The sequence below is a fragment of the Odocoileus virginianus genome, unplaced genomic scaffold (genome assembly GCF_023699985.2).
Source record: "Odocoileus virginianus isolate 20LAN1187 ecotype Illinois unplaced genomic scaffold, Ovbor_1.2 Unplaced_Scaffold_45, whole genome shotgun sequence".
NCBI lineage: Eukaryota > Metazoa > Chordata > Mammalia > Artiodactyla > Cervidae > Odocoileus > Odocoileus virginianus.
Genome location: NW_027224307.1, coordinates 87,707 through 105,040, shown reverse-complemented (window position 1 = coordinate 105,040; position 17,334 = coordinate 87,707). Strand labels below are relative to the sequence as shown.

General features: G+C 41.8%; 1 protein-coding gene across 1 annotated transcript; it reads left to right on the top strand.

The window, feature by feature from the left end:
• The first annotated feature begins 3,423 nt into the window (after positions 1-3,423).
• Positions 3,424-16,125, top strand: LOC139033725 (collagen alpha-1(I) chain-like). Its single transcript, XM_070463231.1, has 2 exons — positions 3,424-4,434; positions 15,748-16,125. Exons 1-2 carry the CDS (start codon positions 3,590-3,592, stop codon positions 15,767-15,769), a joined length of 867 nt encoding a protein of 288 aa, XP_070319332.1. The 5' UTR covers positions 3,424-3,589; the 3' UTR covers positions 15,770-16,125.
• Positions 16,126-17,334: the final 1,209 nt, after the last annotated feature.

The following is a 17,334-nucleotide window of genomic DNA, read 5'->3' as shown; positions in this document are numbered from 1 at the left end:
GTTAAGGATTATGGCATAATCATACACTGCAGGATAGACTAAAAGAAACCATAGACAATGTGAAAGAAATGTGATACTGTCTATGAAGTTTGACCGCCATCTCTTAAGATTTTCTCTATTTTGACTGTTTCCATTCTATTCCTCAAAACATTTTCCTATTTAATCAAAGATGGGCGATCATGCTCCACTCAAGGAAAAGTGAAAGTGAAAGTGAAGTCGCTCAGTCGTGTCCGACTCTTTGCAACCCTGTGGATTGTAGCCTACCAGGCTCCTCCATCCATGGGATTCTCCAGCAAGAATACTGGAGTGGTTTGCCAGTTCCTTCTCCAGCTCAAGGAAAGATACTTTATTTTTTAATTTCTCTGAACTATGGTTGATTTACAATATTTACAATATTGTGTTTAGTTTCAGTTGTACAGCAAAGTGAATCAGTTTACATATTGTATATATACAATATGTAAACTGATATCTCCACTTTTCTTCATACTGTTCATGGGGTTCTTGAGGCAAGAACACTGAAGTGGTTTGCCATTCCCTTCTCCAGTGGACCACGTTTTGTCAGAACTCTCCACCAAGACTCGTCCGTGATTGGTGGCCCTGCAAGGTATGACTCATACCTTCCCTGAGTTACACAAAGCTGTGATTCATGTAATCAATGCAAGAAGGTAAAAGGTTTCTGAAGAGGCTTTACAATAGCTGAGAAAAGAAGAGAAGGGAAAGGCAAAGGAGAAAGGGAAAGATATACCCTAACTGAATGCAGAGTTCCAGAGAATGGCAAGGAGAGATAAGAAAGCTTCTTAAGTGAACAATGCAAAGAAATAGAGGAAAACAATAGAATGGGAAAGACGAGAGATCTCTTCAAGAAAGTTGGAGATACCAAGGGAACATTTCATGCAAAGATGGACCCAATAAAGGACAGAAATGGCTAGGTTTTATCTTTATGCTTAGAATCATTTTGACTTGATTTCTTTGTGGATGATTTGTGCTATTTATTGGAACTTTCTGAGTTTTTGCAGTTAGTGTTTCAGTATAAATTTTTGAAAAGATTATACTTTCTCCAATAGATTCCTTTCACCTTTATTTTAAAAAATCCATTTTCTCATATACAGAGGTGTATTTCTGAGCTCTTTCTTTTTGTGCCATCAATTTAGTTTTCTTTGCACACCTACACCACTCAGTTGTGATTACTGTTGCTTTAAATAAGTTTTGACATTAGGTAGTATTACTCCTCCAATTATGTTCTTTGCAGTAACACAATAATGTATTGTCACTGGGAGTCACATTATATAAATGTCCATTAGGACAATATGGTTTATACTGTTGTCTTGTACTTCATGATCTTCTATTTAATCTATGGGTAAATTTGATCTACTGCTGTATTAATCTATGGATTTCAGTGTTCCAAGAGATATTAAAATATCTATTGAAATCTCAGGCTACAATTTCCATTTATCTTGGCAGTTCTATCAGTTTTAGCCCTATATAATGTGAATCTCTTATTAGGTGCATGAACACTTATAAGTCTTAAGTCCTCTTGATGATTTGATCCCTTTATCACTTTGAAATGACCTGGTAATAATATTTTTATTCTGAAATTTATTGTTTCTAATATTAATATAGGCACTCCTGTTGTTCTTAGACTAGTGTTAACATGTATGATCATTTAGTTGTTTTAATTTAGCCAATCTGTGAATCTATATTTTGAGATTTTAGACAACATATAGCTGTACCTTGCTTTTTTATCTATCTGAAAACATTTGCCTTTACCTGGAATGTTTCCACCACTTATATTAAATGTGAGTATTGATATGGTTATCTGTCAGCCTATCATTGCTGCCATTTGTTTACTGTTTTCCCACATGTTGTCCCCTTTTCTTCTCTCTTCCTGTCTTTATAACATATTGTTTATGATTCCATTTTGTCACCTTTGTTGGCTCATTAGTTGTAACCTCAAATTTAAAGTTATTTTAGTTGTTTATAAAAAGTTTATAATATATATCTTTAACTCATCATAGTCTCTCTCTCTATATATATGATACCTCACCACTTCACAAATACTGAAATAACCATCTTTTATGTGTAAATAAATATACATGTATGTATTTCTCCTTCCAAACTGTAATATGTTTGTCATATATTTTACATTTATATAGATAGTAAAAGCTTCTTAATATTGTGAAGTTTTTAATAATTGTCATATTGCTATTTTATTATCATAATGTTTTTATTTTTAAAAGGTATTCCATTATCTTAAAGAGTTTCAAATAGCAAAATAAAACCTTATATATTTACCCACATAAATATAATTTCTGGTGCTCTCCATTTTTGTGTGTTTATTTTCCTTGTTATGTGCTTATACATCTAGAAGCCATGATTTCTTGCATGTTTGGTATCATACAAGAAGAAAAACCTAGTCTCTGTTTCTCCATCTTTAGTATTTAGTATTACTTATCATCTTTAGTTTTATTATTTTAAAAGTTAACTGCTTTTGGATTGCTAGTGAAAATATCTTACCTTGCTTATTTGGGACATGAACACTTAAGAAAATATTAAATTAAGATGCACCAGTGGGAGACTGGAAAACATTGTGATTTTTAACAATGACTTCTATCTGGGTGATATTATTACAAACAAATATGCAGCTATGTATTTTGAAAAACATGCGGGAAAATACGTTTATTTTTCTTTATTGTTTTATACAATCCCATTGTCTATTTGAAAAGTATTAATGTTAAATATTTCATTGTAAATGCACCAGAGTTCTGAGGTCACTGAAACACTTCTTTTTTCATTTTTTAAATAAAGCTAATTTTTTAGAACAGTTTAAATTTACAGCAAAACTGAGCGAAATAAGGGGATTCTGATACCCCCATCCCCCACACATGCAGTCTCCCCCAGAAGCAAAATCCTGCAGCAAAGTGGAACCTTTGTGGCCTTTGCATACTGGCTTCCCTCACTTTCTTATATACAATCAGGCTTCCTTCCTGTCATCCTGTGGTTTGATAGCTCCTTTCTTTTGAGCACTGAGTAACATGCCAAAGTCTGGATGTGCCATGGTTTACTCACCCCTTCACCTAGTGAGGGACGTCTTGGTTGTTCTCGTGTTATCACAGTTATGAACAAAGTTGCTACAGACATCTGTGTACAGGTTTTGGGTAAGCAGACATTTTCTACGCCCTTGTGCAAATAACAGAGTGAGATTGCTGGACAAACACAAGTTTATATTTGGAAGAACTGCCAAAGCTTATTCCTAAGTGTCTGCGCCATTTTGCATTGCCAAGAGCAATAAATGAGTTTCTGTTACTCCACGTCCGTGTTGGCATTTGACATGTTTTCTATTCCTTTATATTTTGCAAGGTACATGCAAATATAGGACTTGGTACATGTTTAGTTGAAGGAATAAGTTTAAACAAACAGCATGATATTCAGAGTTGAAAGCAAACAAATAAACCGGAAATCCCAGCTGTATTTACCTCAGAGGAAAAAGGCCAGTGCTGGGAGCGCACCAGGGCTTCCCAGGAGGCTCAGCAGTGCAGACTCTGCCTGCCAGCGCCAGACACAGAAGACTCGCCGGTAGGACGCGGGGTAGATGCTTGACCAGGGACGATCGCTGGAGGAGGAAACGGGAGTCCCCTCCGGAATTCTTGCGTGGAAGATTCCATGGACAGAGGGGCCTGGCGGGTACAGTCGTCCTCGGGGTCCCGAGGAGGAGGAGGAACTCAGCGCACACAGGAGCTCCCAGGCTCGCGTCCACGGCCGGCTGCGCCTGGCCTGGGGACCCCGGCAGCCCCGGGAATCCGCCTCTCAGGTCGCCCTGGACACAGAAGTCCCCCGCGGCCTCGCTCCGCAGCCGGGACCCTCGGCGTCCTTGCCCGCGGAGCCGGAGGTGAGGTCGCGCGCGGTCACAAAAGTCCGCGAATCTCCTCTCGGGCTTAGTGGCCAGGCGCGCCCCGTTTCCAGCACAGGGCCCGCAGATCCCGGTTTTCTGACGTGTGACCCGCCTCCCTCCCGCGACAGCATCCCCGGGGACGCAGGCCTCCTGGCGCCACCGGGCACTCGTGGACAGAAGGGGCCCGGGGCCCGTGAGGAAACCGCCGTCTCCCACCAGGACTCGGTCTGCTCTCCGTCGCCCTCCGCGGCCTCCTCACTCCCGCGCGGCTTCGGCAGGACGGAGCCGGACACCTCCCGCAGCCCGGCCCGGGACCGGCTCCCCGGGCGCCCTCCCGCGTCCTCCCCGGCTCCGGAGCCGCGCGCCCCGCGCTCCGCCTTGGCGCTCCTCCCGACGGCGGGCGCGTTCGACGTGGCGCGGAGAGGAGCCCCCCGCCGCCCCGCGACTGCCTGGAGCTCAGATCCGCAGACATCTCTTGGGGACGCGCCTCTCTCTGGGAAGGAGGAGGCTCCTTCCAGAAAGGATGTGAGAACCGGGAACAGACTGTAAGCTCACAAGAGCACTGTCCCCAGCAGTGACGCAGAACCAGAGGCGGGGCTGAGGCCGGGGATCTCCAGACCTGCAGGGTCAGAGGGTCCCAGAGCTGCCCCTGCTCTTGCTCCCGCCGCTGGGGCCGCGGAATTCTGTGCCGTAGGACTTCAGTCTAGGGACCTGAGGCCTTTGTATACTATCTTTGATCCCATGATTTTCTGCAGCAACGCTAACATTTTTTTTTTCCTAGATAACGTTTGTATTTTTTATTCCTGTTGTTTTTGTTCAAAGCTGAACCTCTTGATATTTTAAAAGATAATACAAGAAATACAGTGAAAACTGTTTCTAAATTGAACCGATAAAAATAAATGCAAATTATAAATCTAACGAATTTACCAAAAAACATACAGCATCACAAATTCATGAAAGAGGAAACTGGAATTGTTTATAGTAAGGCAGAAATGAATTTACTCATTTTTATATATTCTAAAAATAACAATACTATGTAATGAACAAATAAAACTAATGTGGAAATGCCCTCAATTTTATATAACTCAAATTCATTTAACCCAATTACTGACTGTGCCATATTTAAGTCATTTCAGACAAAACTTGTACTTGCCTTTGCCCTTCCATGCATTCTCGCATCAAGTCACGTGTACCAAAGGCTCTGGAGTTACTGGTCTAACTTTTTTTTTATGGTTTGCATTTTTTTTTTCATTTATTTTTATTAGTTGGAGACTAATTACTTTACAACATTGCAGTGGGTTTTGTCATACATTGACATGAATTAGCCATGGATTTACATGTATTCTCCATCCCGATCCCCCCTCCCACCTCCGTCTCCACCCGATCCCTCTGGGTCTTCCCAGTACACCAGGTCCCAGCACTTATCTCATGCATCCAACCTGGGCTGGTGATCTGTTTCACCCTAGATAATATACATGTTTCGATGCTGTTCTCTTGAAACATCCCACCCTCGCCTTCTCCCACAGAGTCCACAAGTCTGTTCTATACATCTGAGTCTCTTTTCCTGTTTTGCATATAGGGTTATTGTTACCATCTTTCTAAATTCCATATATATGTGTTAGTATACTGTAATGGTCTTTATCTTTCTGGCTTACTTCACTCTGTATGATGGGCTCCAGTTTCATCCATCTCATTAGAACTGATTCAAATGAATTCTTTTTAATGGCTGAGTAATATTCCATGGTGTGTATGTACCACAGCTTCCTTATCCATTCGTCTGCTGATGGGCATCTAGGTTGCTTCCATGTCCTGGCTATTATAAACAGTGCTGCGATGAACATTGGGGTGCATGTGTCTCTTTCAGATCTGGTTTCCTCGGTGTGTATGCCCAGAAGTGGGATTGCTGGGTCATATGGCATTTCTATTTCCAGTTTTTTAAAAACATCTCCACAATGTTTTCCATAGTGGCTGTACTAGTTTGCATTCCCACCAACAGTGTAAGAGGGTTCCCTTTTCTCCACACCCTCTCCAGCATTTATTGCTTGTAGACTTTTGGATAGCAGCCATCTTGACTGGCGTGTAATGGTACCTCATTGTGGTTTTGAGTTGCATTTCTCTGATAATGTGTCATGTTGAGCATCTTTTCATGAGCATGTTTGTTAGCAATCTGTATGTCTTCCTTGGAGAAATGTCTGTTTAGTTCTTTGGCCCATTTTTGGATTGGTTTATTTATTTTTCTGGAGTTGAGCTGGAGGAGTTGCTTGTATATTTTTGAGATTAATCCTTTGTCTGTTGCTTCGTTTGCTATTATGTTCTCCCAATCTGAGGGCTGTCTTTTCACCTTGCTTATAGTTTCCTTTGTTGTGCAAAAGCTTTTAAGTTTCATTAGGTCCCATTTGTTTATTTTTGCTTTTGTTTCTAATATTCTTGGAGGTGGGTCATAGAGGATCCTGCTGTGATTTATGTTGGAGAGTGTTTTGCCTATGTTCTCCTCTAGGAGTTTTATAGTTTCTGGTCTTATGTTTAGATCTTCAATCCATTTTGAGTTTATTTTTGTGTATGGTGTTAGAAAGTGTTCTAGTTTCATTCTTTTACAGGTGGTTGACCAGTTTTCCCAGCACCACTTGTTAAAGAGGTTGTCTTTTTTCCATTGTATATCCTTGCCTCCTTTGTCGAAGATAAGGTGTCCATAGGTTCATGGATTTATCTCTGGGCTTTCTATTCTGTTCCATTGATCTATATTTCTGTCTTTGTGCCAGTAACCATACTGTCTTGATGATTGTGGCTTTGTAGTATAGTCTGAAGTCAGACAGGTTGCTTCCTCCAGTTCCATTCTTCCTTCTCAAGATTACTTTGGCTATTCGAGGTTTTTTGTATTTCCATACAAATTGTGAAATTATTTGTTCTAGTTCTGTGTAAAATACCGTTGGTAGCTTGATAGGGATTGCATTCAATCTATAGATTGCTTTGGGTAGTATAGCCATTTTGACAATATTGATTCTTCCAATCCATGTACACAGTATATTTCTCCATCTGTTTGTGGCCTCTTTGATTTCTTTCATCAGTGTTTTATAGTTTTCTATGTATAGGTCTTTTGTTTCTTTAGGTAGATATACTCCTAAGTATTTTATTCTTTTTGTTGCAATGGTGAATGGTATTGTTTCCTTAATTTCTCTTTCTGTTTTCTCATTGTTAGTGTATAGGAATGCAAGAGATTTCTGTGTGTTAATTTTATATCCTGCAACTTTACTATATTCATTGATTAGCTCTAATAATTTTCTGGTAGAGTCTTTAGGGTTTTTTATGTAGAGGATCATGTCATCTGCAAACAGAGAGAGTTTCACTTCTTCTTTTCCTATCTGGATTCCTTTTACTTCTTTTTCTGCTCTGATTGCTGTGGCCAAAACTTCCAAAACTATGTTGAATAGTAGTGGTGAGAGTGGGCACCCTTGTCTTGTTCCTGATTTTAGGGGAAATGCTTTCAATTTTTCACCATTGAGGGTAATGCTTGCTGTGGGTTTGTCATATATAGCTTTTATTATGTTGAGGTATGTTCCTTCTATTCCTGCTTTCTGGAGAGTTTTAATCATAAATGGATGCTGAATTTTGTCAAAGGCTTTTTCTGCATCTGTCGAGATAATCATATGGTTTTTATCTTTCAATTTGTTAATGTGGTGTATTACATTGATTGCTATGTGGATACTGAAGAATCCTTGCATTCCTGGGATAAAGCCCACTTGGTCATGGTGTATGATTTTTTTAATATGTTGTTGGATTCTGTTTGCTAGAATTTTGTTAAGGATTTTTGCATCTATGTTCATCAGTGATATTGGCCTGTACTTTTCTTTTTTTGTGGCATCTTTGTCTGGTTTTGGAATTAGGGTGATGGTGGCCACATAGAATGAGTTTGGAAGTTTACCTTCTTCTGCAATTTTCTGGAAGAGTTTGAGTAAGATAGGTGTTAGCTCTTCTCTAAATTTCTGGTAGAATTCAGCTGTGAAGCCATCTGGTCCTGGGCATTTGTTTGCTGGAAGATTTCTGATGACAGTTTCGATTTCCTTGCTTGTGATGGGTTTGTTAAGATCTTCTATTTCTTCCTGGTTCAGTTTTGGAAAGTTATACTTCTCTAAGAACTTGTCCATTTCTTCCAAGTTGTCCATTTTATTGGCATAGAGCTGCTGGTAGTAGTCTCTTATGATCCTTTGTATTTCAGTGTTGTCTGTTGTGATCTCTCCATTTTCATTTCTAATTTTGTTAATTTGGTTCTTCTCCCTTTGTTTCTTAATGAGTCTTGCTAATGGTTTGTCAATTTTGTTTATTTTTTCAAAAGACCAGCTTTTAGCTTTGTTGATTTTTGCCATGGTCTCTTTAGTTTCTTTTGCATTTCTTTCTGCCCTAATTTTTAAGATTTCTTTCCTTCTACTAACCCTGGGGTTTTTCATTTCTTCCTCCTCTAGTTGCTTTAGGTGTAGAGTTAGGTTATTTATTTGACTTTTTTCTTGTTTCTTGAGGTAGGCCTGTAATGTTATGAATCTTCCTCTTAGCACTGCTTTTACAGTGTCCTATAGGTTTTGGGTTGTTATGTTTTCATTTTCATTCATTTCTATGCATATTTTGATTTCTTTTTTGATTTCTTCTATGATTTGTTGGTTATTCAAAAGCGTGTTGTTTAGCCTCCATATGTTTGAATTTTTAATATTTTTTTTCCTGTAAGTGAGATCTAATCTTACTGTACTGTGGTCAGAAAAGATGACTGGAATGATTTCAATTTTTTTGAATTTACCAAGACTAGATTTATGGCCCAGGATGTTATCTATTCTGGAGAAGGTTCCGTGTGCACTTGAGAAAAAGGTGAAGTTGATTATTTTGGGGTGAAACATCCTATAGATGTCAATTAGGTCTAGCAGATCCATTGTGTCCTTTAAAGTTTGTGTTTCCTTGTTCATTTTCTGTTTAGTTGATCTATCCATAGTTGTGAGTGGGGTATTAAAGTCTCCTACTATTATTGTGTTACTATTAATTTCCTCTTTCATACTCGTTAGCGTTTGCCTTACATATTGTGGTGCTCCTATGTTGGGTGCATATATATTTATAATTGTTATATCTTCTTCTTGGATTGATCCTTTGATCATTATGTAGTGTCCTTCTTTGTCTCTTTTCACAGCCTTTATTTGAAAGTCTATTTTATCTGATATGAGTATTGCGACTCCTGCTTTCTTTTGGTCTCTGTTTGCGTGAAATATTTTTTCCAGCCCTTCACTTTTAGTCTCTATGTGTCCCTTGTTTTGAGGTGGGTCTCTTGTAGACAGCATATATGGGGGTCTTGTTTTTTTATCCATTCAGCCAGCCTCTGTCTTTTGGTTGGCGCATTCAAACCATTTACATTTAAGGTAATTATTGATAGGTATGGTCCCATTGCCATTTACTTTGTTGTTTGGGGTTCACGTTTATACAACCTTTCTGCACTTCCTGTCTAGAGAAGATCCTTCAGTATTTGTTGAAGAGCTGGTTTGGTGGTGCTGAATTCTCTCAGCTTTTGCTTGTCTGTAAAGCTTTTGAGTTCTCCTTCATATCTGAATGAGATCCTTGCTGGGTACAGTAATCTAGGTTGCAGGTTATTCTCTTTCATTACTTTAAGTATGTCCTGCCATTCCCTTCTGGCCTGAAGGGTTTCTATTGATAGATCAGCTGTTATCCTTATGGGAATCCCTTTGTGTGTTATTTGTTGTTTCTCCCTTGCTGCTTTTAATATTTGTTCTTTTTGTGTTTGATCTTTGTTAATTTGATTAATATGTGTCTTGGGGTGTTTCGCCTTGGGTTTATCCTTTTTGGGACTCTCTGGGTTTCTTGGACTTGGTTGGCTATTTCCTTCCCCATTTTAGGGAAGTTTTCAGCTATTATCTCCTCGAGTATCTTCTCATGGCCTTTCTTTTTGTCTTCTTCTTCTGGGACTCCTATGATTCGAATGTTGGGGCATTTCACATTGTCCCAGAGGTCCCTGAGGTTGTCCTCATTTCTTTTGATTCTTTTTACTTTTTTCCTCTCTGCTTCATTTATTTCCACCATTTTATCTTCTGTCTGTGTTATTCTACTCATGGTTCCCTCCAGAGTGTTTTTGATCTCATTTATTTCATTATTCATTTTTAATTGACTTTTTTTTATTTCTTCTAGGTCCTTGTTAAACATTTCTTGCATCTCTCAATCTTTGTCTCCAGGCTATTTATTTGTAACTCCATTTTGTTTTCAAGATTTTGGATCATTTTCATTATCATTATTCTAAATTCTTTTTCAGGTAGATTCCCTATTTCCTCCTCTTTTGTTTGACTTGGTGGGCTTTTTTTCATGTTCCTTTAGCTGTTGGGTATTTCTCTGCCTTTTCATCTTGTTTAGATTGCTGTGTCTGGAGTGGGCTTTCTGTATTCTTGTGGTCTGAGGTTCCTTTTTATTGTGGAGGTTTCACCCAGTGGGTGGGGTTGGACGATTGGTTTGTCAAGGTTTCCTGGTTAGGGAAGCTTGTGTCAGTGTTCTGGTGTGTGGAATTGGATTTCTTCTCTCTGGAGTGCAATGGAGTGTCCAGTAATGAGTTTTGCGATGGGTCTATGTGTTAGGTGTGACTTTGGACAGCCTGTATGTTGACACTCAGGTCTATGTTCCTGCGTTGCTAAAGAATTTGCGTGGTATGTCTTGTACTGGAGCTTATTGGCTCTTGGGTGGTGGTTGGTTTTGGTGTAGGTATGGAAGCTTTTGGATGGTCTCTTATTCCTTAATGTTCCATGTAGTCAGGAGTTTTCTGGTTTTCTCAGGATTTGGGCTTAAGTCTCCTGCCTCTGGATTTCAGTTTTATTCTTCCAATAGTCTCAAGACTTCTCCAACTATACAGCACTGATAATAAAACTTCTAGGTTAATGGTGAAAAGATTCTCCACCGTGAGAGACAACCAGAGAGTTTCACAGAGTTACATGAAGAATAGGAGAGGGAGGAAGGAGATAGCGGTGAGCAGGAGGAGAAAAAGGGGACTCAAGAGGAGAGAGACAGATCTACGCAGTTATCTGTTCTCAAAGTGTTCTCCGTAGCCCAGACACCCACAAAGATTCACAGAGTTGGATTGGGAAGAGAAGGGGAAAGGAGGAAATAGAGGTGTTCTGAGGTAGAAAACAGAGAGTCAAAAGTGGGAGAGTAATCACCACACTCCTGAATAGAAATGGGAACTGAATATTGCATTCTTAAATGACCAAAATTTATATCACATACTACTGAAAAACAAAGATTAAAAATCTAGTGTAGAGGTTAGACTCTTTGAAATACAATATTTAAAAACAAAAACACAAAAAAATTTAGAAATGTATATGAAGTTTGGTTTAAAAATAGGGTTTCTCTCTCTCTCTCTCTCTTTTTTTTTTGGCAAGGTTATAGTGAAATGAAAATGAAAATTAAGGAATAATAGAGGAGTATTAGAGGACTTTAAAAGGAAATAGGAGAGAAAAACAAGAAAAAGAAAAAAAAAAGAAAAAAAAATTTTTTCCCTAATTAAAAAAAATCGTAAAAATATATGAAAATGAAAGTTGAGGAGTAATGGGGGAGTAATAGGGAATTTTAAAAGAAAATAAAAGAGAAAAAATAAAAAAAAAAAAGAAAAAAAATTTTTTTTTAATTAATAAAAAATATATATATATATATATATATATCTAGGAATTTCTCTGGAGTTGTTGCGGTCAGCGTAGGTTCAGTTCAATTTCGGATAACTCCTCTTTCCAGCTTAGACTTCTCGATATCTGTAGGCCCCTTCCGGTGTAGTCAGTGTTACCTTCAGGGATTTTAATCTGTTGCACCAGTCCTTTCTAAAGCGGTTCCCTTTGTTTATTTGGCTTCTGTTTGCCGTCTCTTTGGTGTCTAATTTCCGCCCTGACACAGGCGGGCGGAGGTGATCTCTTATTTAGGTTCTCTAGTTCAGTTCAGTCCTGCTACGGGGAGGGCGGGGCGCTGCAGACAGATACCGCTCTGTGTGGATAGCGCTCACCGTGTTCCGGCCACACTGGGTTTGCCCCGCTCACGGGTGTCAGTGCTTTCCCCGTCTACACTGCTCAGGCTCCCGGCTGCTCTATATGGAGCGGGCCCTGCGTTGAGTGCGGTTCCAGTTTTCGGGTACTCCACAAAAGCACAGATTCGGTTGCGCCTGTGTTTTGTGCCTTCCCCGGCCTGAGCGGTTCAGGCAGCCAGAGGCTTGGGCGCACTCTCCCCGGGTACGGCGCGCTTTTCCCCTCTGCGGCCCCAGGGCGCGCCGCCAGTCAGGTCTCAGGAAGTCTTTAGATAGGAACCGGGGGCCTGTTTGCAGTGTGGGAGGGGGTGGCTTCTCAGGGGCTGAGTTTGCCCTTTTCCCCTCCCCTCTGCCTCCTACCTCCAGCGGGGATGGGCCGGCTCTTCTCTGGAGTTTCTCAGTCCCTTTGTTTTGCGAACCGCCGGCAGTGTGTTCCAGCCGGCCAACTTTGACCCTTGCTATCCCACAGTTCAAGAAAGCCCCCTCCGATTGCTCCCAGGGTCCTCGGGCCGGTCCTTACCCTTAGCAATGCTGCCCGCTCCTCTCCGTTTCGCCCCCGCTTGTTGCTGGCGGGTACGGGCGTCTGGGGTACTTTTCTGCTGGGAGTTGCTTTTAGGCACGTAATCTGTGGGCCCTGTTTAATTTTTCCTCCCAGTTAGATTGCCGAAAACTTCCCCCAGTCCCGCCAGTGCGAGGGTTTCCTGGTGATTGGAAACTTCCTCTATTAAGACTCCCTTCCCGGGACGGGTCACCGTCCGTAGCTCTTTTGAGTCCCTTTTTATCTTTTAAATTTTGTCCTATCTCCCTTCGAAGACAGTGGGCTGCTTTTCTGGGCGCCTGATGTCCTCTGATCGCTATCAGATCAGAAGTTGTTTTGTGAAATTTGCTCAGCATTCAAATGTTCTTTCGATGAATTTGTAGGAGAGAAAGTGGTCTCCCCATCCTATTCCTCCGCCATCTTGGCTCCTCCTCCAAATTTTTTTTTCAGAATTCTCACCTTGCAGATATAAAAGCCCTTTTAGGAGTAACTTGCATTTATTGCTCTGTTTCTTTGAGATGTAATTGTTCTACCTGATCTTAGGTGGTTATGATTTTGTAAACAAAGATGAAGAATTTATCTTTTACTTTCTAGCTTATTCTTCTAGAATTTGGCTTGTCCAGCTCCCTTGTGGACTTGATGAATTACTGCCACCAGACGACAATCGATTTTCACTAATCATTATTTGATTTATTCTAACTTGTTTTCAAATTATGTCTTGTGCCTCTCTTCACTGTATTATGAATTTATAAATGTAACGAGCTATATACCTTTTAGCCCATCTACCTTATAAAATTAGTGTCTCCTGCACTACCCAATGGGGACCCAGGCTTCTAACATAGCTAAATATCTTGAGGCCATGAATCATATCTAAAACTACATAGAGAATATTTGTAATAGTACCTGTCTAGATATGAGAAAAGGGAACAGGGAGAAACACTTTCGGCATCATTATTGACTAGTAAGACAGGAGATTCAGAGAATCTTAAGAAATAATTTATAATGAATCTGTGGCTGACTGAGGGAGAGACTAGGGAGCTGAGGATAAAAATGGCCAACTATAAGTTATATGGTGTATATTACAGACATTTTAATATACATCTTGATATGCTGATGTCAAAACATGTTCTACTAGTCTTCCTCGATAGGGAAGACCAATAGTAGGTATGGGAATAAAATGAAACTCTTATTGACATGGCCTAGCCTTCAAAAGACATACTTCTGAAATGTGGTATAAACATAACAAAACCATGTTTCATGCCTGTATGATTTTAGTATTTTTCTCATAGGAATATGCATGTAAGTACCCACTCTTGACAGGGATGTGCTGTTGAGGACCACTGAGTGTGTTTCCTTTGCTGTTTGTATTAGCCCACAGAACTAAGTAAGGAAACCAGGAAGAAAAATGATAACTAAGGAATGACGGAGTTTCAGGCTTTACACTGAAGGTCTCTTTATTTCTGACCATTTCTAAAACTGTGCATATAGAAATAACTTGAACATGTGTGTCTCAGACTGAATCTTCCAGAAATTCAGTTTCATATTTGACTCTATAAACACATCTCTAAAAAAGTCACATTAACTCCACAAGTCAACACGCCCTTTTGGAATCCTGCACCCCTGCTGGATCACATTTTCTCAATCACACTGAGCTAACATAAGAAACCAGAGCTATGTTTTCCCTTCATAATGGATGCATGTCCTAGATTTCAGTTTTCAAGTGTCCAGAGAAAGCTTCTGATAGAAGCAACCGTCTAGGCAGGGTATTACAGAATTATGTGTTGGGACTCAGGTGACCACAGATGTCATGACCACAGTGAGGACAGGGGCTGGGGCTAACCCAGATCTTCCTGGGACGTTCTAAGTCTGTAAGGATCACCCTCAGCTCAGCCTTTATCTGAGCAAGCCTCTCCTGGTGAAGGACACCCAGAGAGCTGTAACTCTCCCGAGGGGCTGGATAAAGCTCTAGACTTAAATCGGGGAGCCTGTCAGTATGACGCAGGAGACTCTCCAGGACAACCATGGAGATGAGGTTTCCACACATGCTGAGGACCCTGAGCTGGGAGCAGCGGCTCAGGGCAGGCAGAAAGGCCGTGATGTGGACGTCCGTGATCCCACACAGATTTAAGTCCAGTTCTTCCAGAGTGCCTGCAACTTTCTCCAGCAGAACTTGAAGGAGCTCAGGACTAAAGTTGGTCAGGGTAACACCACTAAGATTCAGGCCCTTCAGCTGACAGAGTTTTGGACACCAGGACAGATGGGTCAGGTCTGATTCTGTAAGCAGGCAGTTGGTGATTGAGATGTTGTCCAAGGGGGTCTTCAAGCACCTGGGGGGGAAAAAACAAGCAATTAGATCAGGGAAACCAAAGTGGCAGGTGAGTCCCAGAGGAGAAGTCAATGATTGGCCCAAAGCTGATAAAGCTCAATACCCAGAATGCCCAGGCTCATTCTAGGCTGAGTCCTGCCATTTTCTTAGTGTGAGTAGATCACATTCACATGATCTTGAAAGCCTTCTTTCCTCTCCTGTCAAGCAGAGTACAGTACACTCTACTACCTTAGCAGGATGAATGTGGATAATGGATCACACTAGAACATGATCAGAGGAGAGTGGGACACAAAGTGTTCATCAGGGTGGACATCACTGAATCTTAGTTCTGGGAGATGAGATAAAAAATGCTTTTCATTTAGATTGCCACTCTGTGGGTGAGCTGCAGGGGCATATACCTCTGGCCACGTGAGGCTCTTGGAATACATGCAGAAACAAAAGACCCCACATCACGCCCTGGGACTGCCAGTCTTCAGGAACTCCCAGCCCTGCGACATCTACAAACTTTCTATCTTTTTATGTTCTTTTGGCTCTGCTTAATTACCATCATTTCCAGAACCATGAATTTCCCATACATTAATTACCTTATATGCAACAAAAGGCCACCTGTTACTGACTTGGGCTTAAAACAGGCTCCTTGTCACATGTTAGTGATCACGGAGTTTCTTTTCACAACACTCAGGCTGATGTGATTTTACCTCTTCAATGCCCCCTTCGCTTACCTATTACATAAATCTTCAGAACAGAGAAATCTCTCCCCAAAGAAGAAATCATATACACACCTGCACTAGATCTATGCCCCTAACCTGTGGGTTCCCAGCATGGAGTCCCTTTCCAGAGCTTCTGTAACAGATTCCCCCCACCTGGATTGCTGTGCTTCTGTAATATTGCATTTCATGGTGGAGCAGCAGATGAGACACTGCCCTTGATATTCTACTATTGTGTCCACTGTTAATCAGCCGCTGGTGGAGCCTCACCTAAGCATCTGATCCAGACGGCCTTCAAGGAAAGACGGAGCTTCCATACGGAGGTCCCGGAGGTCCTGCATCTGGAGGATCTGAGAGGTCAATTGCAGAAGATCCTGATGGTCCTGCTCCTCAACAGTAGACCCTCGAATGCGGGAGAAAATGAGACTCTGAACGTTGCTCATCTGACCCAGGAGAGGAGCAAACTGGGCCAGGGTCGACAGCTTCTGGGTGAAACTCAGTTTCACCTTCTGTACACAGTCCAGCTTCACCATCGTGAGAACTTCCTTCATATTTTCCTTGGACATTGAAATAATCTTCATCTTCTTACAGCACAGGTGTATGGAGGCTTTTCTCTGCTCCACCCACCTGAAGAGGTAGGTGAGGAATTTCTCCAGGGGCTTTTTCTTAAGACAAAGTTCTATGTACACTTCTAAGGGAGTCAAGGCGTGCCTTATCCTGCACATGTCCTCAGCCACTGGGGCCAGCAGTGAGCTTGAGGGCGTGTGGTCCTTGCCTCCAGACCACATGTTCCAGAAGTCCTGGCCAGTATTCCTTAAGTCCAGCACACGCAGCTTGCACCTCCTGTGGGGAAACAGCAGATGGGTGGGATGAGATTCTTCAAAATACACATTGAATGAACCCCCAGCCTCAGAGTTTAGGCAACATTCCAGCTCCCCATCTGCACTCTTACTTCACACTCCTACTCTCACCTGCTGTTGTTTCTTTCCTCTCTTGCTCCCTCACCCCCAGCTATTTTTCCTCTTCCATCCTTCCTATTATATTTTTGGAAGGGATTTCCCAAACTGATCTTGGCAATTCTCAAGGCCTCTGAACTTTTTCAGAAGCCTCTGGTCCACCGCTTGGTCATCCACTCTGCCTTGCACCAGGTGTCTCTTCCAGGATATCCATGACCCTGCCAGGCTCCCTGGATCCAACTCACCTGGGGTGAACCTTCTGGGCAAGCAGGACATCAAGGCCATCCAGCACTGCTTGTAAGGTTCCTTGGTGAGGCTTCTGCATCAGGCCCCCCAGAGGCAGGCGGGCAAAGGGCCAGGCAGGCACCATGGCCTTCAGGGTCTCCCTGCGTCGGCCAAAGACGGCAGCCATGAAGAGTGGCGGGTAGAGCTCTCTGGGCAGATACTCCAAAGTGGAGATGGCTGAGGGCTCGTCTCTCAGCAGGCCAATTGCTGCCAAGTTCGCAAGTCTGGGAGGGTTGTGAACACTCATCCTAACTCTTCTCTGATTGGAATCCTGGGAAACAGCAAGGGGACAAGTCATCCTTCTCAGAACAATCGTAATCATCAGGATAGTCTCTCTCCCCACACGTCAGAGAAATCAAATCAGGACCACAGCCATTGCTCTGGCAATGATGAACCAGAATGGAAGAACTCGGTGTGTCTGGATTCCAGTCTGGGTTTGTGGCCATAAAGCCAGAGCTCTCCCCATCCTGCCACTAGAGCAAGAATCTAACAAGTTCCTGGAAGGAAGAAAGCTAACCGGTGGCTCATCCATTTCTATCTACTGCTTTCCATAGTGCATTTCCCTCTGTATATCTGCACCAGGAGACTGAAAAAGCTG

What these genes read in the sequence shown, in the direction of transcription:
- LOC139033725 (XM_070463231.1), top strand. Translation starts at nt 3,590, where the DNA reads ATGCTTGACCAGGGACGATCGCTGGAGGAGGAAACGGGAGTCCCCTCC. An exon ending in GTGAGAACCGGGAACAGACT is followed by an intron (nt 4,435 to 15,747) that starts GTAAGCTCACAA and finishes ACTGTTAATCAG; the next exon opens with CCGCTGGTGGAGCCTCACCT.